At 44.9% G+C, this 27,162-nt stretch overlaps 2 protein-coding genes across 2 annotated transcripts; both read right to left on the reverse strand.

Annotated features, from left to right (window-relative positions):
• Positions 1 to 1,449: 1,449 nt before the first annotated feature.
• TOR3A (torsin family 3 member A) lies at positions 1,450 to 7,773 on the reverse strand. Its single transcript, XM_073642614.1, has 6 exons — positions 6,966 to 7,773; positions 6,453 to 6,551; positions 6,082 to 6,347; positions 5,558 to 5,721; positions 3,309 to 3,433; positions 1,450 to 2,217 (listed from the first exon to the last, which is right to left on the reverse strand). The coding sequence occupies exons 1-6, from the start codon at positions 7,204 to 7,206 to the stop codon at positions 1,943 to 1,945; spliced, it is 1,170 nt and encodes a 389-aa protein (XP_073498715.1). The 5' UTR covers positions 7,207 to 7,773; the 3' UTR covers positions 1,450 to 1,942.
• A 3,979-nt stretch (positions 7,774 to 11,752) lies between these two features.
• FAM20B (FAM20B glycosaminoglycan xylosylkinase) lies at positions 11,753 to 26,069 on the reverse strand. Its single transcript, XM_073643334.1, has 8 exons — positions 25,876 to 26,069; positions 20,816 to 21,275; positions 19,670 to 19,756; positions 19,410 to 19,519; positions 19,122 to 19,293; positions 18,853 to 19,044; positions 15,032 to 15,091; positions 11,753 to 14,627 (listed from the first exon to the last, which is right to left on the reverse strand). Exons 2-8 carry the CDS (start codon positions 21,190 to 21,192, stop codon positions 14,396 to 14,398), a joined length of 1,230 nt encoding a protein of 409 aa, XP_073499435.1. The 5' UTR covers positions 21,193 to 21,275; positions 25,876 to 26,069; the 3' UTR covers positions 11,753 to 14,395.
• Positions 26,070 to 27,162: the final 1,093 nt, after the last annotated feature.

Genomic DNA, 27,162 nt, shown 5'->3' on the forward strand with positions numbered 1-27,162 from the left:
AGACCCAATCAGAACAATCCTGCTCTCATCTGGCTATAGAATGTTGCACTACTTATCAAGTCAATGTGTTCTTTGACAAACTGTAACCTTTTCAACACATCTACAAATGTTTCTCGCAAATAGTTTGGCTTCATCTAAGTGTCTTCTCATGCTTGCAGGACTTCACAGGTAACTGAAGATCCTCTTTGATTAATCATTGGGTGCTTCTTTGCAGCTCACACATCCCAGCATAACTTCTCATCACTCTTGACTCTAAATTAGCTTTATCACCGATTATCCCCCTCCGCTGTCTACTTCTATTATGCAATCCTCCTGATAAAGCTCAGTCTATAAATATATTTTGCTGAATGTTAAATACACACGGTAGTGGGGAGGCAGCCAACTCGTTCTTCACGCGGTCATTCCCCCTTCCTGCAAGGACACTGTGCAAATAGACAGGGGTCATTGTATGGGTTTTTTCCCCCTACAGTGTAATATTTTATTGATATGAGTGCATTTACTGTAGATTGGGGGGTGGGATCATGACCATCGCTACCAGGGGTTGAGTGAAATTCCGTAATCAATCATTGCAGAAGATGGCTTTTGCTTAGGGCGAACATTACAGGGGATAAGGTGGGCGCTGACACTCACCCACACCCCCCATCATTATTGCAGAATTAAAAAAGTCAATGTAAATTTGAGAATATTGTACATGTTGTAAAAGTTGTGTGTTCAACATGCACAAAACGATGCACCGAAAAAAATAACTTCTCAGTATAACCTATTTTTCTAAGCACTCCAAAGTATCAATGTAAAAAAAAAGGTGGCATATCTATTGCTATAATATAACTGATCCCACAATGGGGCAGATGTAGTAACGTAAAATAACTGTATAATGTCTTTTGAGATTTTCATGCAGATCTTCCTCCATAAACTTTCATAAAAGGTTTCTATATCTTTAAATAAATTCAAGAGTTTGGTTTGGAGCATATCAGATTACAACAGCTGGAGTCTGGATCAATAAATCAGCTCCCATGTTGTATGTGACCCTCTAATATGCACTAGTACCTGGTTATACCTGGGAAAGGATGGTGAAAGTTGCAATTTCACAACGGCCAGCGATGATAGGTCGCCGACCACTGGTGTAGAATTTGGAACAGAAAAAAAAAAATTGTGATTGATGTTGTAATTCTTGTACAATCAGAGTCAATATAACCCACCTCTGACACGACGAGCATACACGTTCATGTGTACACGGCCTAGACAACAGATACTGAGGTCTTTGCACTAGACACGGACATGCGGATCTTGCATAATCATCATCATCAGCGGTTGTTATCACAGTTAAAGAGATATCTCCAATTACAGGATGACCTTGTCTGTGACTGGAACGTGAACCCGGTGATAGCGTAGAGGACTGAATGAACTTATGTGCAGACACTACATGAGGAATCTCATTGACTACAGGCAGGAATTGGATAAATTATTTATTTAAAAGCTTTACACAAATGTAAATTTAAATAAATAGCAAATTATTATTATAAAAATAGATGTAACATGTTCAGGCGTAGCTGCTGAATGCCCTGTAACCCAGTCCATAGTCTGCCACTATTGAAGTGTCCTTCATCAGTCTTGGCAGAAGTTCTACTCTTGAGGAGTCTTCCCTTCTGGTCAGTTTTAGCTATGCGCCTTGAGCCCACCCCTACACATTAGATTAAGGCCAGGGGGCATCAGCCAATATTGATGGGTTCAGCTGACTGTCTAATACTAAACGGCTGACAGCCATCTCATGCTCAGGGGTAGAGGCCGATCACGCGTGTCTGATTTCAGACTGTCGATGGTATTGTCCTCCAGAGATAAGCCATAGATGCTGGACAAGTCTGGCAATGGCTTCCTCCCAGAGAATAGAGGAGCACTCCTGTGCATGGCTGCAGTTTGCCAATCGTTCACCGGCAGCAATCTATTATATATGGCCGGCTTTAGAGTCTTTAGCCACCGAGTTAAAGCTGATTCTTTGGACCACTTGTTTGCATCCTTGAGCTGAGAAAATCTTTTCGTCCTTTGGCACAAACAGGAGTTCTTGGATAACAGATTCCACGTCGCTCTCGTTGTAGGCCAGGCCTCGAGCCTCCATGACATCTCGAGCACACAGCTTCACGTGTTGCCGCTCCAAGGGCAGAAATGCCACAAACTCATCAATGAGATCTTGTGTCCTCAGCTGATGTGTCAGGAACTGATCTGTGAGGAACAATCGAGAAAATACATATAGTGATGGAAGATTGGACTTATTGCAGGAGAAATGTGAACTTTACAAACTGAAGATATCTACATTTTCAATCTAGTTGGTGTATGCCAGGAAAGCTCCCGATGTAACCTTATGGACATGTTTAGCTTGTACATGGCCCAGACTGACGCCAAGACTGTCCTTTTGGTTTCAGTCTGGCTGATACATCACCAAAAAGGTATGAAATTGCATAGTAGATGTTACGGTAGGATATGGAATAGTGCAATCAATTTATCCATTTGTCAGAGACACACGCCTCATAAACACATCCTGGTGTATACATGAAACCAAGGTCCTAAATGCCCGCAGAGCCCTATATATTTTGGGCTGTGCTTTACCATTACATTAAAGGATTAGTATTGCAGCTCAATCCTATTTCCTTGACTGCAGTACCCAACGTGACCTATAGATAAGAGTGGCACTAATGGAAACAAAAAGTAGACCCCTCATAATTTGTCATATATGTCCCCACAGTTTTACAAACTGCAGAAAAACATTAATAGTGGAGACCACTGAGCAGTGGTGTCATGAGCCACTTGGGGCCAAGTCATTGGTCCCCTCTGCTGCCAGATGAGTCTTACCCCATTAGGGTTCTCCAAAGGGACCATAACAACCAGTCACAGCCCCAGTGCTGTTCCTCATGTTAGGTGGTTTTCCAAAATTGAAACGTCTCAAGGATGGAGCCAGAGACGCAGCAACGGGCCCCAATAAGAATTCTGCAACAGTGCTCCATCTACCATGTTCCTTCTCTTCACCTTGTATACAGAGTATGGGGGACTATCTTGGTGACTCCTCCAGAGAGTATTGCCACATCTTTCTGGAGAAGAGCTACTTTACATACAGCTGTGGCGACCATTGCAGAGGTCAAATTATAAACTACTTCTGATCATTAAGCAGATCAGGAGATCACGCAATCAGAGCTTGAGGAACACGTTACGATGAAGTGTCACAGAGGTGTCCGCCCGGCAGTAAACTCGCAGGCACCAAGACTGCGCTATGAACTGCTGCTTGTGCAATGTGCCATAATTCAGATCATTATCTGTACCTTTGCTCTGGTGTAGTGCCACTCTCAATGGACGATCTAAATCATCCAGTGTGATCTCCTCACGATGACGCCCGGCTCTCCAGAAGTTAAGCGCTACTTCATTGATCATGCTGGCACCGACTCCACTGTACAAGAGGTAAAAAGGAGATAAACCCTCATTTACATGTCCATGGTTTTTCTCATATAAACAAATAAAGGAGCAATTTTCATCAATGTTTTGGATCACATGTGACAGTTTCTTGAACCTTCAAGGGTTCTTGAACTTCTACCAAATAGTCAATGAAAAAGGACAAGTGCTAGCATGCAGCTTGGACGCCAAGAGTCCGAGTCCTTCACAGTCCCATAGACTGATATTGGTGCGTTTGATCCGTGACTCAGATGAATAATACCGTACATGATTTTTTTTGGTGAGGAGTGGAGGGGATTTGCAGACTGTTCACAAGAAAATGTTAACAGCCCCATAGACTAGATAGATGTGTGTGCTAAAACAGACGCCTAAATGATACCCAAGGTGTATATCATATATTATATACAGCGCTCAGCATAAATGAGTACACCCCCTTTTGAAAGGTAAGATTTTACCAATATTTCACTGAATACAAAAGCAATTTCTAAAAATTTGACCAAACTGTTCATAGAACATTTTTTTAACCCATAATATAAGGTCAATAATAAAACTTTTACTACAAAATCGTCAGTTTCACTCAAATTCGTTGATGGAAAAATGAGTACACTCCACGTCAAAAACTACTACACCTAGTATTTTCTATGACCGCCATGATTTTTAAGGACGGCACCAAGTTTCCTAGGCTTAGAATGAATAAGTTGGAGACATCTATCTTTTTCCATTCTTCAAGAACGACCTCTTTTAGAGCCTGAATGCTGGATGGAGAGTGATGACAACTTGTCTCCTCATAATTCCCCATAGGTGTTCGGTTGGGTTCAGATCAGGAGACACTTGGCCACTGAATTACTTTCACCCTGTTCTCCAGAAATGCAACAGATGTGCGTTTTGGATCATTGACATGTTGGAAAAGTGCACGTCTACCAAGGGCATGGAGTGATGGTAGCATCTTGTCTTTCAATATAGAGCAGTACATCTGTGAATTAATGATACCATCAATGAAATGTAGCACCCAGACACAAGCAGCGCTCATGCAGCCCCACATAAGCACCCGGCCACCACCATGTTTCACTGTAGGCATCATGCATTTTTCTAAATGCATAGTGCCTACAGTGATACCTGTTGGTGTTAGTGTCCTTATGTGGAGTGCTGCTGGTGTCAGGAGGTACATTTTACTGATGGTATCATGAATTCACAGATGTACTGTTCTATATCGAATGAGAAGATGCTACCAACACTCCAAGCCCTTGGTAGACGTGCACTTTTCCAACATGACAATGATCCAAAACACACATCTGTTGCATTGCTGGAGAACAGGGTGAAATTGATTCAGTGGCCTAGTGTCTCCTGATCTGAACCCAACCGAACACCTATGGGGAATTCTGAAGAGACAAGTTGGCATCACTCTCCATCCAGCATCCAGGCTCTAAAAGAGGTCGTTCTTGAAGAATGCAAAAAGATAGATATTGCAACATATCGCCAACTTGTTAATTCCATGCCTAGAAGACTTGTTGCTGTCCTTAAAAATCATGGCGCTCATACAAAATACTAAATGTAGTAGGTTTTCATGTGGGGTGTACTTATAGTTGCATCAACTATTTTGAATACAACTGAAGATTTTGTAATGAAAGTTATATTATTAATCTATGAAACCAAGTCTTGTCAAAATTTTGGAAATTGTCTTTGTGTTCAGTCATACTTTCCAAAAGGAGTGTACTCATTTATGCTGAGCGCTGCACATATAGGATGCATGACATATTATAGCATCGTCTTTTAAAAAAAAACTCATTGCTAACATACATCCCTATATCTTCTCTCCGTCATGGTTTTATAGGATAAATGCTAAATTTGCTTTCCTAAAATGAGTATTACAAAGGTCTCATTCACACTACTATGGCCACAAACTCTGGTGCATGAGCAGGTTCAATGACCAACTATAAAGCATCATGAATCCCACACTGGGAACATGGCACTTTGTGCAGCTGACCCTTCACAGCTTGGCAGCAGGGCTGATTTATCTATAGACTATACATTAGGGAATGGCTCACTGCGCATTTTCCTAATGTAGTGGACGAGGTACCTTTACGACATTAGTATGGGAACACAAATTTTGGCAACTTCATACCTGAGGAATATAAAGATGCTCTTCGTGTTCTGCATCTCCTCCGGGTTCAAAAGAGGGAAGAGAGACTGGAGAAGACCTGCCGGCAGCTTGTCTGTCTCATCGAACACAAACAAGGGCTGAGCACAGTGTGCCGACACCGTCTGGATCTGCTTTCTCAACTGGACCTGGAGCGAAATAAAATCTATGAGCAATTTTGAGCAAAAATTCACAATGTTCTGTATCTCTGCTGTAAAGCTTGAGAGTTGTGTGCTATTGAATAGCTGAGGCATTATAGCTGGGGCGCCTTCTTGCACCAGATGAAGACAGAGGTCTTATCAAGAACCATTGATTATGCCAAATGCACAAAGTGGTAGTCAATCTAGATGGAAAGTGATGGTGTTGCGAATGGGTGAAGGGGTCAGGTCCAACCATTGCACCTCGGCATTGGGGCTTCCAGCATTATCTCTGGTGTAATGGCTACTCCATATAGATATATTTAGGTGAAGGCTGAAGGTGTGAGATAAGGCAGCGTGGGATAACGTTACCTTGTAGGCTTCCACATGTGACAGATGAGGAAAGTGCAGCTGTGGGATGAACACTCTGGTACACCGACTCCGCTGACCATCCCGGTATAGATTCTCTGCAATGATCCGGGCAGCCAAGTTCTTACCGGTTCCAGTCCAACCTTGGAATGACAGAGCCAATGTCTTTTTTGTGCCATCTTCTTGGAGAAACCTCTCCAGTGAAGTTAGTATCTGCTTCACAGCCAGGTGCTGACCATGAACTCTCCGGTCCAAGTCCCACTGGAGACCTAGAGAGGAAGTTAAGAGGAAAAGCTCAATATAAGAGAAATATCTGATTTCACCCGTTTGCCAAATTTAGTTATGCAACGTTCTTGTCATGTTTTTTCTCTCACCTGTGAGATTGTTAGTAATTGGCTTCCCGGCAAAATCTGAGCCATCCAATACTTTGGCATACCAGTCCGTCAAGAGGTGTAGGGGGTCCCAGCTCCACTCTGCAATACAAAATGTATGAATATCATCAGAGGAGGACTAATAACTGGTCGCCAAGGCAAAATAACACCATCCTGGCTCCACATCTAGTGGACCAAAGTAATATGGCATCTATGGATTGTGTGCTTAGACCAGGGGTGCTCATTGAGTTGTCCACCATGTTTGGACGGATGCTGTCTGAGAATTTAGTCCTCGAACCATAAAAAAAAGTAGTGCACCTTTGACTTAGATCATGCATGGCTTTGATATGGCTATGATAATTATCAAAGCCATGCATGATCTAAGTCAAAGGTGCACAATCATAATCTTTCCAATTCTGGCACACTTGTACAAAAATATCCCTGGGCATTGATGCCATCACATGTAAGGAGTGATGTGATATTGGTGAGAGCAGATATGGCACACGGCACACTCACCCATATGGCTCTGCTTATCGTCACACTTGTCAGGCCACAACCAGCACTGGAGGTCCTGCATGTACTCCCAGGAAAGTTGGGCCAGGTCTTGCATCTCTTGGGCACCGGATAGCCAAAGACCATCTTTCTTCTCTTCTCCGTCTTCTCCATCCAGTCCTGCTGGGCTCACAACATCCTCACTGCTGATCACTGTAGGGTGGATCAGCAGAATAAGTAATAGGAGTGGAGTAGCCCTGATCATCCCTGGTGTCTGATCTGTAACTAGTGGGATCCACTGGAATCCTGTGGAGTGAATTTCTGAACTGATGGGTTACTCGGTGCTGCTCTTAGTTTCCATGTCCTGTTTTTGTGGACTTCTGTTTCTATAGCAGTGCATCCTCGCTGCGGATCCGTCTCTGTGTTATATAGTGTCCTCACTCCCATTGCTTCTCCCCTCCCTTCGTCAGGCCATCAGTTTCTCCTCCCTTTCCATTAGGTGTCACACTTTCCTTCTCCGTCAGTTTGTGTTGCTTTCCGTGTTAGTGACCCTCCCCTTCGTAGTGTCACTTTCTCTGCCTTTCCTGAGTGGGGCTGAGCCTGTGGGTGACTTGTGCCGGCCACCTTCTACTGTGGAGGAATGACTCACCATCGGAGCTGAGCCGCCACGGGAAAGGGATTTTTAGGGATTGCGTAAAAGCAAAATCAGGGAAGACGTTCTTCATAATCTCGACTTGTTTCCGTAACAGTTCTTATGTTTTAATAGTGACAGCGTGTCTACTTAATACTTTGCAACACATGTATATCGATGCAGTTAATTGATCCTTTAGCTTGAAAAGTAACCAGCGCCCCCCCCCCCCCCCAAAAAAAAAAATAAATAAATAAAAAATCAATACTTCACATGACTATAAAGAAGCTTTGTAATATATCTTATCAGAGAAATCTTCTTCTTTCTCCTCCTGGGCTAATCATTCATTATCAAAAATCTCAATTCATGGGTAAAATCTGTCTCCAGTGAACACAGACTTTCCCGTAAAGTTCTATGGAGACCTGTAACTGTTGTTTCTGCAGAATATCTGTCTGCCTCGAGCTCCTCCTCCCCTCTCCATAGAACTTTATAAGCACCAATTGTCATCTCCTATCTCAGTAATATGAAGGTCTGTCTGCACTGAATACAGATTGTACTTATGAACCGAGAATGTAAGATTAGTCCAAGAGGAGGCAAAAACAAGATTTCTCCTGATAAGAGTTGCTTATTGTCACGTGTACTATTAATTTATGAAACAAAAATTAAAATGATGGTTATGGTTACTCTTTAATGCTCCTGGGCACGTATGCTACATTTGTAAAATGGTCCTTCATCCATTGACACCTCAGCCCAGGTCAGTGCAACTGTTACCTCTGCTCATAGGTCTATATTACAGATCACAACTTAAAGGGGTTGTCCGTTCTAAATTGTTATGCCTGCAGTCCCTCTGCAGGGGTGCAGCCTCGCTCAATACAAGTGTATGGAGCAAGGCCGTGGTCACTAATTGGGTTCTGCCCAGAAATATGCATGATGCATACGTACCTGACGGTCCTGGCTCAGAAACTGGCAAATCCCCGCAGCACACAGAGCGTGTGTTGGGGGGATTCATAAGTCTGCAGTCACACAGAGTGACTGCAGACTTATCATTTTGGACCGGACAACCCCTTTAATCCTCTGGATGGTGCCTTTATGACATACTGTCGAAGAAAAAAAAAAAAAAAGGACAATATGGCATAAAATGATAGGAAATACACTGCTCAAAAAAATAAAGGGAACACTTAAACAACAGAATATAACTCCAAGTAAATCAAACTTCTGTGAAATCAAACTGTCCACTTAGGAAGCAACACTGATTGACAATCAATTTCACATGCTGCTGTGCAAATGGAATAGACAATAGATGGAAATTATTGGCAATTATCAAGACACCCTCAATAAAGGAGTGGTCCTGCAGGTGGGGACCACAGACCACATCTCAGTACCAATGCTTTCTGGCTGATGTTTTGGTCACTTTTGAATGTTGGTTGCGCTTTCACACTCGTGGTAGCATGAGATGGACTCTACAACCCACAGAAGTTGCTCAGGTAGTGCAGCTCATCCAAGATGGCACATCAATGCGAGCTGTGGCAAGAAGGTTTGCTGTGTCTGTCAGCGTAGTGTCCAGAGGCTGGAGGCGCTACCAGGAGACAGGCCTGTACACCAGGAAACGTGCAGGGGGCCGTAGGAGGGCAACAACCCAGCAGCAGGACCGCTACCTCTGCCTTTGTGCAAGGAGGAACAGGAGGAGCACTGCCAGAGCCCTGCAAAATGACCTCCAGCAGGCCACAAATGTGCATGTGTCTGCACAAACGGTTAGAAACCGACTCCATGAGGGTGGTATGAGGCCTCGACATCCACAGATGGGGGTTGTGCTCACAGCCCAACACCGTGCAGGACGCTTGGCATTTGCCACAGAACAGCAGGATTGGTAAAGTCGCCACTGGCGCCCTGTGCTCTTCACAGATGAAAGCAGGTTCACACTGAGCACATGTGACTGATGTGACAGAGTCTGGAGACGCCGTGGAGAGCGATCTGCTGCCTGCAACATCCTTCAGCATGACCGGTTTGGCAGTGGGTCAGTAATGGTGTGAAGGCATTGAAGCTATGGACTGGCCCGCCCGTTCCCCAGTCCTGAATCCGATTGAGCACATCTGGGACATCATGTCTCGTTCCATCCACCAACGTCACCTTGCACCATAGACTGTCCAGGAGTTGGCGGATGCTTTAGTCCAGGTCTGGGAGGAGACCCCACAGACCATCCGCAACCTCATCAGGAGCATGCTCAGGCGTTGTAGGGAGGTCATACAGGCACGTGGAGGCCACACACAATACTGAGACTCATTTTGACTTGTTTTAAGGACATTACATCAAAGTTGGATCAGCCTGTAGTGTGTTTTCCCACTTTAATTTTGGGAGTGACTCCAAATCCAGGCCTCCATTAGTTAATAAATTTGATTTCCATTGATGATTTTTGTGTGATTTTGTTGTCAGCACATTCAACTTTGTACAGAACAAAGTATTCAATGAGAATATTTCATTCATTCAGATCTAGGATGTGTTATTTGAGTGTTCCCTTTTTGAGCAGTGTATATTGCAGGCTTTCGGCATGAAATCATAAATACATGGAGGTACAACGTCGGCCCCTAACAGACTATGAGCACTGTAAATAAAGTCCATGTTGTGCACATATATACAATTTGACAACCAGGTTATTTTTATCACATGGATCTGAACTGGAGGGAAAAAATGATTTTGAAATTAGGCTTTAAAATGTTCCTATCATTTTCCACACCTAAATGTCTCCATGGCAACAGACTACAAACTGTGTAGTCAGATTTTGCAATCATGCTCTTCAATCTCCACCTACTTTTAACCAGCTTGCATTTGGTATGTTGGAAAGCAGTGGTGGTCTAATGGGAAGTATTTGACTGTAAATCCAGATTACACAGGATGTGTTAGCATCCCATTAAAATGGAGGTGTACAGGTCTACATAGGCTGCTCTTAGATTAATTTCTTTAGCGAGTAACATTATTAAGGCACCACAGCATGCCAGAGATATGTGCATGGAGTCGGTACACATAATGCTGTGGCAGCTCACTCATTGGACTTGGTCTACCTTCAGAATACAGGATTTGATGTGGCACAATTTTTCATTCTGCCTTTTTTTTTTTTTTTCCCTGTACAACTATGTCTGAGCGATTATAGTCTGGAAACCGTTCCAACAAATAAGTGTTATTCTTTTTATAATAAAAAGTTATACAGGTTTACAATATACTTCCTTTGTCAATTCCTAACATCTTAACCTTAAAGGGGTTGGCTCATGTTGAATTTTTCAGGAGCACACCGCTCCTCTGCCTCCCGGCATGCCAGAGGGGAGACGCGCTTCTGATTGGCAGCTCAAACTAATAAATAACTGCATCGTGGATAGGGATGAGCGGACCCGTAGAAGTTCCAGGTCCTGGTACCCGACCTTTAGTCAAAGAACTGTACCCGAACCCCATTGAAAACAATGGGCACCCAAACTGGAAAATCTCCCTCTAATCGCGGACCCGAACTGTGCACTCGCAGATGCTGCAGAGAAAGCTTTCTCTGGAGCATCGGAGGCGGGCAGGGGGGCTGTAGTTGGTTAGATCCAGTGATCTGGCCTGCTTCAGCAAGCTCTATTGAAAAAGAGCAGACCGGCCATAGCGGCAAAGGTGGTTGGTAATCAAGGAAACAAGCAGTAAGGACTAGAATTAAAAATCCTTGCGTTCTTGAGACCAAAGAGGATTTTTAATAAGAGGTAAAATGCAAAGGTGCATGATTTTTTACAAGCACTTTGTAATTTTACTTATTACAGAACTTGAGAATAACCCTTTAATTTTTACTTCCAATGAATATAAATCAGTCCTGGACTCGAAAGTATATGATTGATTGCAGCATGTGAAGCACATCTGTGCATTAGGCCTATATCCTTGACTGACTTTTCTATGTCACGGCTTATTTAGGCCACAGACGTTTGATTTGCCCGGGGGGCGCTCCGACCGCACACTATGCTATTCCATTGGTGCACCTGTACTTTCTATGCCTCACACACAAAACTCAAGAATTAAAAGGGAAACTAACTTTACACTGTACAAACTATTTTCCCAATTGTACCTATGACGTATCCAAATACCCTTCCGACCGGTTTCACGCCCCTTCAGGATAAATGTTCCTTCAGCACTGAATAAGAGAACACACTACATGGAGGAAGCAACAAGATCATGTAGATAACATTTTATTTTAAAGTCTGTCCTTCTTGTTCGCTCCTTCCAGTCTGGAGAACAAGTCATAGAAATCCTCTTATACTGAACTTTGTAAGAACGTAGCAGCTTTTTTTTTTCATTCACAATAACAGAACCGTTAGCGAGTCGTGATACGTACTGGACCACACGTGACATGTAAACGTCTGCACACAAGGAGACACAGAGCAATATGGCCGAAGTGGCACAAGGCTGGAGAGGCGGCCAGCGACAAGAGCAATAGTGCAATTGCTGGAATGGTAGGCAATAAACCTGATGAAGCTGGACAGGTCAGTCAGGATGTGATTTGTAGGTCTGAGTTGTAATACTAGACACAGCCTGTGATCAAAAGTGGAGTTGTTCCAGGTAAAAAAAAAAAAAAAAAAAAACTTTACAAACTGATCATACAATTATCTTTTGATGCAGTTGAGTGAAACACACGAGTGGATACAAAAGAAAGGAGAAGTTTCACTCTTTCCTTTATACTTTTCCTTCTTTTTGGATCTATTCGTAGCTATAGAACATGCGAGATATATTACCAGGCACAAATCCATTACCGTGGACTACACAAAATAAAAAAATAAAATTACACCAGGCAGGTGGCAGATAGTTGTGCTGAAAGTCTGTGCAGTGAAATTACATTGTATCTTTTTTTTCTTTTCCTTTTTTTTACAACAGTTTGTAATATTTTTTTTTAATTAACAGGACTAAATACCCTAATTTAAAGAGGGTGAAAACTTTAAAAGCAGAAATGTGCACATAATAAGAAAAAAAAAAATATATATATATATATCTTTTTTTCCCCAGATTTATGCTGAAGGATGTGGTGCAGATTGGACATTCACCACAATTTAGAAAACATAGGACACACACACACACACACGAGATTTAGGACTGGTAGGGACACGGACACACACGCCAGCAAAGGAAAGACTAAAATATGGCTAACAAAACAGAGGCTGTTGTCATGCTCCACTTCATCCAGGAGTAGAACTATTCTACACTGTGGGACCGGTCGGACCTGTTCTCACCTGGGACAGTCACCCATTATGCCTACACCCTTTATGCACATCTGAGCTATTTTTTTTGCTTTTAGCCAAGTAAACAGCGAGTGCCGTAAGCCAACCATACACATTAGACTTATATCGGACGAACCTGTCGATATTGACGGGTTCAGTCGGCAGTCTAAATGTGTATGGGGGCGCCACCAAATGATGGTGTAACATGATGTCGATCAGTCAAGTCTGATTTAAGACTGCGATCGCACTGTTCTCCCGGAGATGAGCCGCCGGCTGATGCGTCGGTCGGCGGCTTTCTCATAGAGGACACAGGATCGGCAGCCGAGATGGCTGTCAGTCAAACGAGCTTTCAGCTAACGGCTATCTAATGTGTACAGCCGGCCTTACGTCCACTGATCAGCAGATGGTCCCAAATTACTGACCTATCTGATGGATTTACCCACCATGTAGACCAGAAGTCATAAAACACCCTAGAGTCCAATTATCTTACTATAAGACTAGATATAATAATTCTTACATTTAACCCTATCCTCACTCCGTTATCAGTGGATGATCTGCAGATTTCATTTGCAAGTAAATTAGAGCATATGCATCTAATTCATGCATTGGAGATTAGTTTCCATATATAACCCAGGAATAATAAAATACCGTACATCGGAATAGTCAGAACCAACCTGTGCCATCTCGTACGAGAAGGGTTAAAATGCACCAGAAAGATCCAGCTGCAAAAATAACTGGGACTACGCCCGAACCGATAGCACAGAAATGGACAAGTTCTACATTTATGTCCTCGGGTCGGCACCGGTGTTCATGAGTTTTGGTTTTAGGATCCAGGGTCTCATTCTTTTCCTCTATCTAGCGACAGAACTGAAACCAGAGGGAAGGGCGGACGTCTACCCTGAACATATTGCTCTGTGTCCATCTCGTCCTATATGACAAAGGGAAGAGCAATCTGGGCTGCGTACAGAAATAGTGATCATTCAGAGGGACCTGCGCAATCGCTGTGAACGGATCAGGAAAGGAGCAGACTGTCCTGAATACAGTAAATCAATGTGCTGCCGTACACTAATGTAAGGAGAGGGTTAATCGATCATTTCTGCAGCTGCCATTTAAAAACCAAAGACCGGGGTTAAAACAATGTCCCGGGGGTTCAATAAAGTGAATGTCTAATCATTTGTGGAGTTAGCAGGAGCTCAGCAACACAGACGACCTGCTATAAAGACTTTGCATCACGTTTCCTGTAAAACGTAAGCAGCGCCACCATGTGGACTGTTGGCAAACTGGAAAAAAAAAAAAAAGGTTATTAAAAAAAAAAAACGTCAAGAAAGAAAGACAAGATTTGCAATCGAATAAATTAGATTCTGAAAACATTTCTTTCTCGGTCACACGTTCCGCACCGTAATCTTTAGTTAAAGTCATTAACTGGAGGTTCAGATGCAGCAGAGAAGGTCGGAGCCCCTCCGCTGATACGAGTTACAGTCTGTTGGGGGAGGGGGTCACTGTGCTGTTTTACACCAGTTTTTTTTTTCTTTAGGTGTATGGTAAAAAAATATTCACACCATCTGGACGTGTTTGTAGTAATACAGTCTGTGGTAATGCCACTGCTACACGTGAGAAAGAGTCATCCGGTCCTCCACCATCACTACGTCCGTGCCAAACTGATCTATACACTGCTGGACGGTTCCTATAATGCCCTGCAGACGGCGCTCCAAGGCTTCTAAATGAGCGTCAGACAGGAAGGGGTAGATCGGGTCATGACTTGTGGCTGAATGCAGAGCGGAGCGCAGGGTGCCATGCTTCAGGTGCGAGAGGCGATTCCAGGTGGAAACCCGAACGCTGCAAACAGAGAACAATGTTAGGACGAAGGTAGATGATAAAAGAACGGCCCCAATAACAATAATCATCATCATCTCTCCAAGCAAAAACATGCATAGGACCCTCGTCAGCAGGGTGGGGGGGGGGGGGGTCCTAGGAATCACAAAAGGCTCCTCGGTTGTCAGTATTTGGGTGCAGGCTGGGGAAGGGCACAGTGCCTGGTCTGGCTGACATGGAGTACGGATGTGAACACCGCATCATGGTCCTGCAAAGGTTTTTGCTCATATCGACTAGATAATAAATCTATGAGAATGAAGAAGTAATGAGCATGTGTGACCACCACTCCAATAGAGTAAATGGAGCAGAGGTCTCACATGCTCAGTACAGATAGGGGAGTAAGGAGACATAATGACTCATTGCCTTACATGCAGCACTGGTACAGGGGGGCCAGGATGCTACGCTCGTCCATCGATGGGTTGCCGAAACTGAAAGACAAAAATAATACATGATTCAATCACAATTTTTCTGACCCTTCTTCCAATGTAGTAATGTTAGAGACCACCCATCGCTTTCAGCAGATCAGTCAGCTCTCCAATAGCCGTCCATTGTATGGCGCATAGTGTGAGCGGGCGGAAGACGCGACGCAGCAGATTAATCATCTCATCGTCACTGCGGCATGAACCCACGTAACCTTCCTCACACATTCCTTCATAGACCTCACCCCATGGACTTGGGTCACGAGCAGCAATCACCCGGGATCAGACGCTCGTATGACTACAGCCCTGGAAGTAATGAGCCTTGTGCAGATCCTCAGTCACGGCCGCACACTTATCTGACAGTTGTAAAAAAAAAAAAAAAAAAAAATTCTGGTGAACGGCAGATTATTGCAAAAGTGAAAAACTATTTATCTGCACGTGTTGGAATTGTATCGGCCGCTTAGACGGTGATTGGATCAGTCTGGTAAAATGACAAAGCCGGCGGTTCCCACTATGGTCAATGGGTACTACTTTAGGTGCAGGATCTGACACTCATCATTCAAGTAACGTATGGCAGCAGCAGAACCAAAATAAACGACGCAGGTGTGAACTGAGCCCAGAAGATACATTAAACCTTGTTGTATGCACAGACCTTTGTGGAGCTTCAGCTACAGGAGATCTCACCTATTCAGCCTCATTACCGTTACTGGCCATAAGGAGTCACAATGCAGCTTTGCAATTTTAATTAAAAGGATTATTCCCAGAATCGCATTATTTTCACCAAGTATACTAATTGTTAATATACAGATTAGGCCTATTGTAAAGTTTATTTCTTGCAGATTTCTGTTTTTAATTATCGCTATCAGCCCCTCAGTACACCCAGCCTCACACAGCAGAATGGACGGTCCTATTACACTTCTCAGCAGTACTTGCTTCTCCGCAGTGCTGCAGACCCCTTCCCCTCACCGATAAGAGTCATCATCAAGCTAATCTAGAGCCTTCATACACAGACTAATGTCGGCTGCATTTACTGATATCGACAGGTTCAGCCAACAGTCTATGTATAGGCAGCCAATTGATTGATTGTTGGAATCTATCAGAAGACTTTTGCTATTTAATCTGAGAGAATCATAATGTAGGGGCTGAGAGCCTGATTCTAGGGATGTGTCACTTGCTCAGAAGCTTGCTATAGTTTCAATACAATCCATGTTTTATCAGCAAAAGATCACTAGAGGACTAGGTGAAGTGTGCAAGCCACTCCAGCTAATTTGTGTAACCCCGCCCCCAGCAATGATTGGCAGTTTCATGTGTAAACTGTCAGCAAGCTGTCAATCAGTGACGTGGGCGGGGTTATACAGAGCTCAGCATTCGAGCTCTGCTAGATCTGCAGCAGAGAAAACAGCGATTCTATCAAAATTGCATCAAACAGCCCAGTAATCAGGGAATCAGGGTATCGGCCCCTACATCATGCTGCTATCAGATACCTGACAGATTCCCTTTAAGTGCAGAATTCACCTTGTACTTCTGTGCACTCTTTGCTGTTGTCCATTACCCTATCTGACTTTTTATTTTCCGCCATCAACACCATTACAGCAGCAGTGTGGTTTTACATCATTAGCTGGTTCTAGTCTAGTAGAGCTCAACTGAGTTTATTTATGCTTACTTATATAGCACCATCATATGCCATAGCGCCTTACAGGCTTCATCATCGCTGACCCCATTGGACAGTGGGAGGAAACTGGAGAACCCGGAGGAAACCCACAAAAACACGGAGAGAACATACAAACTCCATATAGATGTTGTCCTTTGTGGGATGTGAACCAAGGACCCCAGCGATGCAAAGCAACAGTACTAATTACTGAGCCACTGTGCTGCCCTTGTTGCCTGCTGTAGGCAAATCAGTGATGTGAAACTGCTGCAGATGCATATGGCAGAAGATAATCCTCTGTTCTATGCATCAACAGAGACATTTGCAGTTTTACATCAATAAACGCTCGGCAGCAGACAAAGACAGGTCAACTGATCACAACCCTCTTCCTTCTGTCCCCTCTAGTTACAGCCCATTGTACAGTATATCTACTTTCTGTCCCCTCTGTATAGAGCCCATTTAACAGTATATCTCTCCTCTCAGCACTTCTATACAGCCCATCCTGCAGTATGTCACTTTTCAGTTACCAGCACAACTGCCGCTTTCTGATACGATGCCAGCTTTATAATAAAGGAGGCTCCATCCCCTTCCATGACCCCATCCCTCACAGGAGGAGCTCCGCTCTAGACAGATCAGCTATGCTGACAGGAAGCCATCAGAGAGCCTGCACATTATAGACCATGAGCACTGGGACTACAGGACAGTTCTAATGGCAACTGAAGGGCAAATTGAGCCTGTAGGGTCTTTTCTTAAGGGGGTGATATGTACAAATTGGGACAGGTTCAAAAATGAGTTATATTGGCACAAGTGAACAAATGTGTGTGTACATTATTATAAGACTGCATTGTGAATTTGGGAATACCCCTTTCAATAAACGTCTTCCCTCCCCCAGGATGTAAAAGTAAGTTCTAGGGATGGTGCTAAATATAAAAAAAAAAAAAAAAAAAAATGTACACGCACACGAACAGCACCTATACAAGGTTGGTATAGACTTGTCCATACAGACTTGAAAATAACAAAAAAAAAATCTTAAAAAGGCAAAAATTGTGTTTCGCTCCCCTTACACACCCCCCCCCCAATTTGGATTTTTTTTCCAGAACATTATATGTAGATAGAAACTTAAAAAAGTTATGGCTTTTGGAAGAAGAGTGAACAAAAAACGAGAGCTGGCTTTGTCATTATGGAGTTAATAAACGTCAAAAAGTCACATCATTCATTCTTTGTCCTTAGTTTCCTGTCTGATCCCATTGGTATTCCCTGTGATAAGCAGCAGCGGTATCTGGCAGCAGCTTATCTCCTGCTCTGCTGGTCAATGATCGTCTGACTGACAATAACCCTACTTTATAGTTTTCCAGGAGCTGCAGGGCCCAGTCCTTGATTATAATCTATAGGAGATAAAGCCACAGCACTGAACAAACTCAATTTTTTCTGTATCTCTAAGAGACAATAATGGAGAATTGTCCCTTTCTATGGAAGAAGAAAGGGGGCAAAGTTAAATAGCTGATTGAACGCCACCCCTTTATTCCAGAAGAGTTTAGGGAAGCCCCCCATACATACACACTAGCTGCCATATTCAGGCCAGGTTTGCAGAATTTAAAAAAAAAAAAAACACCCAAGAGCTCAAAAATATGCACCGTGTGAATGAAATTTTTGAAGTCTAATTTACATTGCTGGTACTGTAAAATGCAGCATTTTCTTCACTAAAAAATACCACAAGAAAACCATGTGTGAACAAACCGCAACATCGACATCAGCCTCAATCTAGGCATTATGAGACAGAGCATCCTGCATCCAGTAGGGGACCCCACAGTGGCGCTGGCTGCAACGTGACCCCACAGTGGCGCTGGCTGCAACGTGACCCCACAGTGGCGCATTAGGCAAGCTAGGAGAGGGCAGAACGATGTCCCCTGGTGCACATCATAGTAAAGAAAACGCCACATCACGCTGCGATTTAGACACTGCTTTATAACTGCTATAACGATTATAACTGTATAGCTATAATGATTATAACTTTATAACTGTTATAACGATTTAGAACTGCTCTGCTCTGGTGAGGATTATCATCTATGATGACTATTTAGTGGAGTGGCGGAGAAGATCAGAGATGGCGGTGCACACTGACCTCTTGGCATTGTCCAGTAATATAAGCATGCTGGCTCCCTCATCATCCTGGAAACTCTCATAGTGATGGCGATCTGCGTTTCCAATCAGGTAATCAAAGATGGCGGTATCAATAATATCGAGGAGTCGGGGCCCAGCATCGTAGGGAGGAGTCTTCTTCACAGCGTCGCAGTAACTTTCATCATATTCCCACCTGCCAGAAATATATACGTCCATAACAGAAGACCGGATGGGAGCGATTCCTTTCCTTACATTTCTCCAAAGTCTTACCTTGCCAACTTGCCTTCCCGATAGGTTCTTCCCCAGGGGTGTCTGTGCTTCTGGAGGGGCCACACATCAGGAAGCCAGAGAGTAACTGAACCCTCCATCACTTCCCTCTCGGCACAGGCGGGCTCCGTTTCTCGGCAGTAGTAACACTTCCCATAGAAGCAGGTGTTGTTCCCTGTGGAAAAAAAAAAGAATCACAAATCCATGGGGACAAATTCTTCGGTGCCACTAGCAGTAACCATTTTTCTTTTGTGAGCAGTGGTGTTCTGTACGACTCTTCTTCATACTCACCTTGCTTTAGAAAAGTGCTCAGCAGCTGCTCGGTAGCCACAGGTTTAATCTCAGTGATCAGATTCACGTATCGGCCGACGACTAAGGGCGCCCGTCTGAAGCCGAGAATCCTATAAAATGTGAGCACACAGGGGGTCATTGATAAAAGGTTTTGGGTTGTAGAGCCACAAACCTGCGTTTAGTCAAATTTTCTCACGGCGTTTACTGAGGGGGACGTGTCCACCCTAGACGCAGAAACGGAGTAAATCGCACACACTTACCGATCTAGGTGGAAGGCGGCCACTTCTGCGTTGTGCCGATCGTAGCCAGCATACGGTTCTCCCTCTACCACATAGTCTCTGCTGTATCTGTAATCCAAAAACCACACACGTCAACAGCATGTATGAGACTGCGAAATGCAGCATAATATACACTATGTACTGTACACATAAATGCCATAATAGTCAGATAAGACAGCTTCCTTCTATATGCTCAGCCTGACCAGAGTAAAGGGGTTGTTGACTACTTGGGCAACTCCTTCTGAATCCCCTGATTCCCCCCTAGTAAAATGATTACACTTATTCTCGCCTCTGGTGCCGTTCCAGTGGTGCCAGCACTGGCTTTCCCGGGGTTCACATGACATTATGTCACGCAATCCCTGTGACCCATCAGAGTTGGTTTCACACTCCTCTACCACGGACGTAATTGACATCCGGAAGAAGCGAGAGCTGCGGCTGCCCTTCACTTCCTCCAGATGTATCGATTTGTCCAAAGGTGAGTGAAACCAGTGTTGGACTTTCTACAGGGATTGTGTGACATAGTCATGCAAGCCCTGGGAGAGCCTGTGCCGGCACTGATGGAATGGCTATGACACCAGAGGTAAGTATAAGAGGAGGAAACAGGGATTCAAACGGGGTTGTCCGAGTAGTAGACAACTCTTTTAAGATACATACGTACAATATCGACAATCTACCGTGTATGGGGTCCCTGACAGATGATGCTGCTCTGTAGAGAAAAGTCACCGCCAGATGTCTGGCATCAGCTTTCGAGTAGAGTACAGGAGCAATGGGCAGAGCGAGTGCTCGTGTGTATAGAGGAGTTGGGAGAGATCTCTACCGGTCAAACAATGGTTCGGCTGACCGCTATCTAAAGTGTTTGAGGGGCTTCATGCTCTGTCTGAGATAGTATCTGGCTGCGTATGTAATAAGCATCTATGGATCCAGAGAAATGTCAGTGGCAGGCGACGTCTATAGGTGATTCCATATAGTCACGGTGGGCTGTTGTTTTCCTGCATTAGCGAATTATGTCCCTGCTCTTTACTTCACTAGGGTCAAGAATTAGTTACAGCAGTTATGGAGTAATGCTACCATAAGTTTCTCATAAGAATGGATCCCGCTCTTTGCTCCATCCTCCTCACTGTTCCCTACCTTTTCGGTTTGAAGACCACCTTCTGCCCCCCATCCAGCACTAACAAGGCTTTGAGCTGTGTGCCTTTATAGCCCACGTCCGCTCTTATGATCTTCTTCGTGGCCATGGCATGCAGGACGGCTCCCATTTCGGGAGTATCTTCAGGATAGACTTCTCTTGGGACGACCCACTGAGACGCAATTTCCCAGGGAGACTGTAATGTGTGCTCCAGCCGCGAGTCCATGGTCAGCCGCAGGCCAGACATCATCCGCTGGAAGGACAGCTGGTCTTGTCTTTGAGCCGCAGAGGTCTCCAGTCTGTCCAGCAGCAGTAGTTTAGTAAGGACTAAAATGACCAGCAGCAGAGCCAGGACCACGACCCGTTGCTTCAGCTTCATGATGGCCCAAAAACAAGGGGTTAACAGTGGGAAAAGCCGATTATACACAGACAGGACATCCCAGTGCTGGACCTCAGGGGAACCTACAGAGAAGAAGAAGATAAAAACCTTAGAAAAAAAAACCACACAATCTTCCGCCACAATATTCTGACATTATAGAGTAAGAAACATTTGCACCTGAATGATAATTTTTGGAGGACCCTTCTAAAATGTTTTCCCCTTTTTTTAACAACTATTTCAGACATATTTGGTTAAATTCGGGTCAATCTGCCCTTTCAGACATTTTCAGGTCAGTTGTCTGAACACTGCCATAAGGTCCTAACCGGCAGAACTAAACGACCGCCGATTGGTAAACCTTTACCATCCAGCGGTTCTTTAATATCCTGTTTACACAAGCACACCGCGGTAGACGATGCACGCTGAGCGATCTGTAGTAGATTGTTCTGTGCTGATAAGCTGCCACTGTTCTCGGCAGCACAGGTACTGGTTACTTGCGCTGCCGAGAACAGTGATCTTTTACTCTGCACAAAACATCACGGCATCCATTAAATGAGGGTTTTGTTCGTTTATGGGGTGATCGGCAGCCTGTTTACACGGAAAGATTATCACAGAATGATAGTTGGTAAAAATGATCATTCTACGGCTATGTGCCCACAATGCAGAAATGAAGCAGAAAATTTCTGCATCTCCCTGGCAGAAAAAAACGCATGCAGATTGTGCATGCGTTTTTCCTGCAGAATACATGCGGATCCACATGCGGATTCACATGCGTTTCCGCATGCAGATTGACAAGCACTTTCCAGGCGATAGCATCACTTGGAAAGTGCTTGACAACTAGGTCACACTGTATAAATCCATGCAAACAGCATATACAGTGTGAACCGTAAAAATTAAAACAAATAAAGCTATACTCACCCCCGAGGCCCCGGCGCGGCTGCAGCGCTGCTTCCTAGCTGGTTCCCGGCTGCCGGCATATCGCGAGACAGAGCGGTGAAGGGCCTGCGGTCACATGACTGTGACATCACCGAAGGTCCTTCAGCGCTGCTGGCATTCAGAGAGAAGCCTTCGGACAGGTGAATATAACTTTATTTGTTATTTTATTCTTTTTTTACAGGTACAATGGTACCCAGGTCTGGATGAGAGTCTCCTCTCCTCCAGAACTGGGTACCATCCACACATAGAGACGCATAGAAGCCGCTTGTAAAAATGTACAGTCGCGGTTTCTATGCGTTTCAATGCAAGTCAATGGCGGGAGTTCCGCTGCGCTTCCGCAAAATTAAATGACATGCTGCGGATTTTTGTACGCAACATAAACGCTGCGGAAAAATCCGCAGCATGTGCATAGAACATGCGGAATCCCCTTGGGGACCATGGGGTGCGGATTACCTAGCGTTTTACAAGCGTTTCCGCTGCGGAAATTCCGCAGCATAAACGCTTGAAAAACGCTACGTGGGCACCCAGCCTACCAGTGTAAATGCAGCTCAACTTCTCTTGACAAAAGCCGAGCGTAGCCTAGGGGCCAGTGTCTGGCATAGCGCTTCAGCACCTATCGGCTGCACAATATAGTAATGTCCTATTATATTAGCAGGATCATCAGTCTTGTACACAGCACCGCTGCGGGGCAGGAGGGCTTACAAGTTCCTCTCCGAGGGCAGCATCTGCATGTAGGGGCATATCCACGAGCGGCAGAGCCCTACAGCAAATTCCTCCATTCCGCTGTAATATTCTACATCATTTTCTCATTTTTGTTAATATAGAGGGTTTTCTTCCCATCCTTCATGTGAAATTAACTAAATATCATGAATTTTACACTAAAAGAGCAGATCACAGATCAGAAGTGGCCGAGGGGACGGTGTAGCCCCCGCAGGGAGTCATCCAGAACATTCAGGTTATTAGACGTCCATCGTTACAGGGACGGATCGTTATTCCCTGCAGGTAAGAGAACGGCCCCCCCACTGCTAGGACGGGCACAGCATTTTCTGTTACCTTTGCCCCTGTTGCAGTGGAGAGACCACTTATCACCTGAGCCGCCTCATTATACAGTGCCACATGTACACACGTTATCCCGTTTTATCTTGGGTAGCCCTCTGATGGGTCTCGTTAGCCCAGCGCTCTTGCTGTGCAGCCATTTGCCCTACAGTTAGGCAAGCACGGTGACCTATATCCGGCTTATTGTGACCGGTGGGCAATACAACTGAACTACATGTTTAATGGGGGTAATGCCCAAGTGAGCGACAGGATTCCCCATGGGACATTAATCAGCCACTGACTCGCGTATAGTTTACTCTGAAACGTTCCAGTGTCACAGAACACATAATATAATAAGCCGCCGGGGACTGTGCGTCTTGCATGACTAGTCCAATGTATGTCATCAGAGGCTTCTCCCTCTCATCTACCTAGTGGCATCCAGAGAACATAAAGGTTCCTGTGTTCTACCAGTGGGAAGGAGAGCGGAGGAAGCCAGCAGTGCCCGCAGCATAGATAGCTAGTAGTGGGGGTGAGTAGCACTACTCCTATATGGTGCACTACCCCTGGGCTATAGAGAGGACCAAAGCAAGAAGTTCCAGCCTGTTCTGCTATCAGAGTAGTCTACCCATGGAGGAGACCAGCCTATTTATATGAAATATGGGAGTGCAAAGAGGCCAACTCTTGTAAGTGAACAAAGAATCCACCAAAGATGAGAGGTCCGGTTACCCACGAGGGGCAAGGAGATGCCCCACCACAGGGAGACCGTGTGATATCTGACCGTGAAGACGTCTGCCAGGTCAGAGATGGCTGGAGGCTTATATTTACGTACTGATACCTGGTAACTGTGTGAACAGGCTGTAGGAGAGAACAAGATTCCCAAAGGAAGAGAAGCGACCAAAGGAGGAGCAGCGACAGAGCACTGTGCAGTATCAGAGCAAGAGACTGTGCTGGGTGAAGGTGAAGCTGCTGAAGAGATTGCCAGCAGGCTAAATAAAGTGTCACAAGTACAAGCCCTATATGAGTATAAGAAGGGGCAGAAAACAACCGCCTAAACAATGCAGGTTACCAGCTAGCATGTACATAGAAATCCTGAGGTCCATAGCAAAGGTCCTCCGTCTCCATGGTACCAACTGATATCGCTGGAGTCCAAAAGAGGGAACCCTCCCCCTCCTGTGGAACCACTTAGGTTCCGTGGTCACTGTTCACCACAGTATTCAATGGGTTAAACTGATGCAATCAGAGCCAACTCCAGTAGCTACAATTACCACAGTGTCTGCTGCGTAAAATAGCCAAACATCGGCCAGTATGGAGAGCGCTATGCCATATATATTACAGGGGATGTCAGGGGCAGTGTGCTGGGGTGGGAAGGGGGGGGGGTGATAAGTCAGGGGCAGCGTGCAGAGGGGGGGGGGATGATAAGTCAGGGGCAGCGTGCAGAGGGGGGGGATGATAAGTCAGGGGCAGCGTGCAGAGGGGGGGGGTGATAAGTCAGGAGCAGCGTGCAGAGGGGGGGGGATGATAAGTCAGGGGCAGCGTGCAGAGGGGGGGGGATGATAAGTCAGGGGCAGCGTGCAGAGGGGGGGGGGTGATAAGTCAGGAGCAGCGTGCAGAGGGGGGGGGATGATAAGTCAGGGGCAGCGTGCAGAGGGGGGGATGATAAGTCAGGGGCAGCGTGCAGAGGGGGGGGGTGATAAGTCAGGAGCAGCGTGCAGAGGGGGGGGGGATGATAAGTCAGGGGCAGCGTGCAGAGGGGGGGGGGTGATAAGTCAGGAGCAGCGTGCAGAGGGGGGGGGGTGATAAGTCAGGAGCAGCGTGCAGAGGGGGGGATGATAAGTCAGGGGCAGCGTGCAGAGGGGGGGGATGATAAGTCAGGGGCAGCGTGCAGAGGGGGGGGATGATAAGTCAGGGGCAGCGTGCAGAGGGGGGGGATGATAAGTCAGGGGCAGCGTGCAGAGGGGGGGGATGATAAGTCAGGGGCAGCGTGCAGAGGGGGGGGGGTGATAAGTCAGGGGCAGCGTGCAGAGGGGGGGGATGATAAGTCAGGGGCAGCGTGCAGAGGGGGGGGTGATAAGTCAGGGGCAGCGTGCAGAGGGGGGGGATGATATGTCAGGGGCATCGTGCAGAGGGGGGGGATGATATGTCAGGGGCATCGTGCAGAGGGGGGGGATGATATGTCAGGGGCATCGTGCAGAGGGGGGGGATGATATGTCAGGGGCAGCGTGCTGGACCATTCAGCACAGACCCATCACCCCCCCCATCGCTGCGGCATGGTCTGCCTCCATACCCAGTATACCACTGGATGACTGCAAGCGGAGATATTGTAATTTGCAAGCAGTTTCCCTGGACAGTGGCGTTGTGCACAGCGATAATCCTGCCCCAATATCTGTGGGATCCATCAGTGGCCAATAAATACTAAGTAGGGGTGACGGATCCAAGCGCGGTCATGAGATCACATAAGATCCTGCCACAGACACTAATTTGGGGAAAAGACCATAAATAATTCCTGGCAGCTGGATTCTCCCTGTGCAGGTAGCTGTCCCATCATGCACCTGTACTGGGGCCACACACTTTGGGGCCCTGCTCTCCATATTATTGGCCCCAAAGATCCGGGCAGCTCCATTCAGACTTCCACTACAATCACACACCTGCGCTGCTGCCCCCACCCCACAGTGCCGCCGTGTGAGGGGCCAGAGCGGGTCCCAGAAGGTCCCCTACCTGCTCACACTACTCCACAGCCGCACTGTCCCTCCGCCGCCTCTCTCCGCCCTCACACGGTGCTCTGCCCTCGGTTGCCAACATTACACTTCTCCCTCCCAACCAGGACACGGTTCAGCGTACGGCGGAACTCCCCTCACGGCCAATCAGCTGCCGAGGCGCTGGTCAGTCACAACCAATCAGGGCTCCAGGTGATCTCTATCTGTCATACGGAGCGACTACGTTAGGGGTCATATCAGCCAATCGGAGGGAGCGTTGGATGCGCGCAGGTAAGAACCAATGGACGTGCTCGGCTCTTCGCCTCGTTTCGTTCTCTGATCGAACAACCAATGGAAGAGGAGAAGAGTAAAAGTCAGCTACTGACAGCGTGGCGACGCGAGAAAGCTCAGCTGGCAGTACGAGGCGGCCATGTTTGTAGAGGCGTTCAGTGTATGACAGGAAGGAGCCATAGGAGGGCTTGTAGTCTTTGAAATTGTAGTTTTAAGAGTCTCTCAGTCTCTCTCACTATATATATATATATACATATATATATACATACATATATATATATACATACATATATATACACATATATATATACATATATATATATATATATATATATATATATATATATACATACATACATACATACACATATATATATATACATACATACACATATATATATATACATATATACACACATATATACATATATATATATATACACACATATATACATATATATATATATATATATACACACATATATATATATACATATATATATACATATATATATATATACATATATATATACATATATATATATACATATATATATACATATATATATATACATATATATATACATATATATATATACATATATATATACATATATATATACATATATACATACATATATATACATATATATACATATATATACATATACATACATATATATATATACATATATATATACATATATACATATATATATACATATATATATACATATATACATATATATACACATATATATATATATATATATATATATATACATATATATATACAGTACAGACCAAAAGTTTGGACACACCTTCTCATTTAAAGATTTTTCTGTATTTTCATGACTATGAAAATTGTACATTCACACTGAAGGCATCAAAACTATGAATTAACACATGTGGAATTATATACTTAACAAAAAAGTGTGAAACAACTGAAAATATGTCTTATATTCTAGGTTCTTCAAAGTAGCCACCTTTTGCTTTGATGACTGCTTTGCACACTCTT

The sequence above is a fragment of the Phyllobates terribilis genome, unplaced genomic scaffold (assembly GCF_046119375.1).
Source record: "Phyllobates terribilis strain yellow unplaced genomic scaffold, ASM4611937v1 Scaffold_8__6_contigs__length_399053987, whole genome shotgun sequence".
Taxonomy (NCBI): domain Eukaryota; kingdom Metazoa; phylum Chordata; class Amphibia; order Anura; family Dendrobatidae; genus Phyllobates; species Phyllobates terribilis.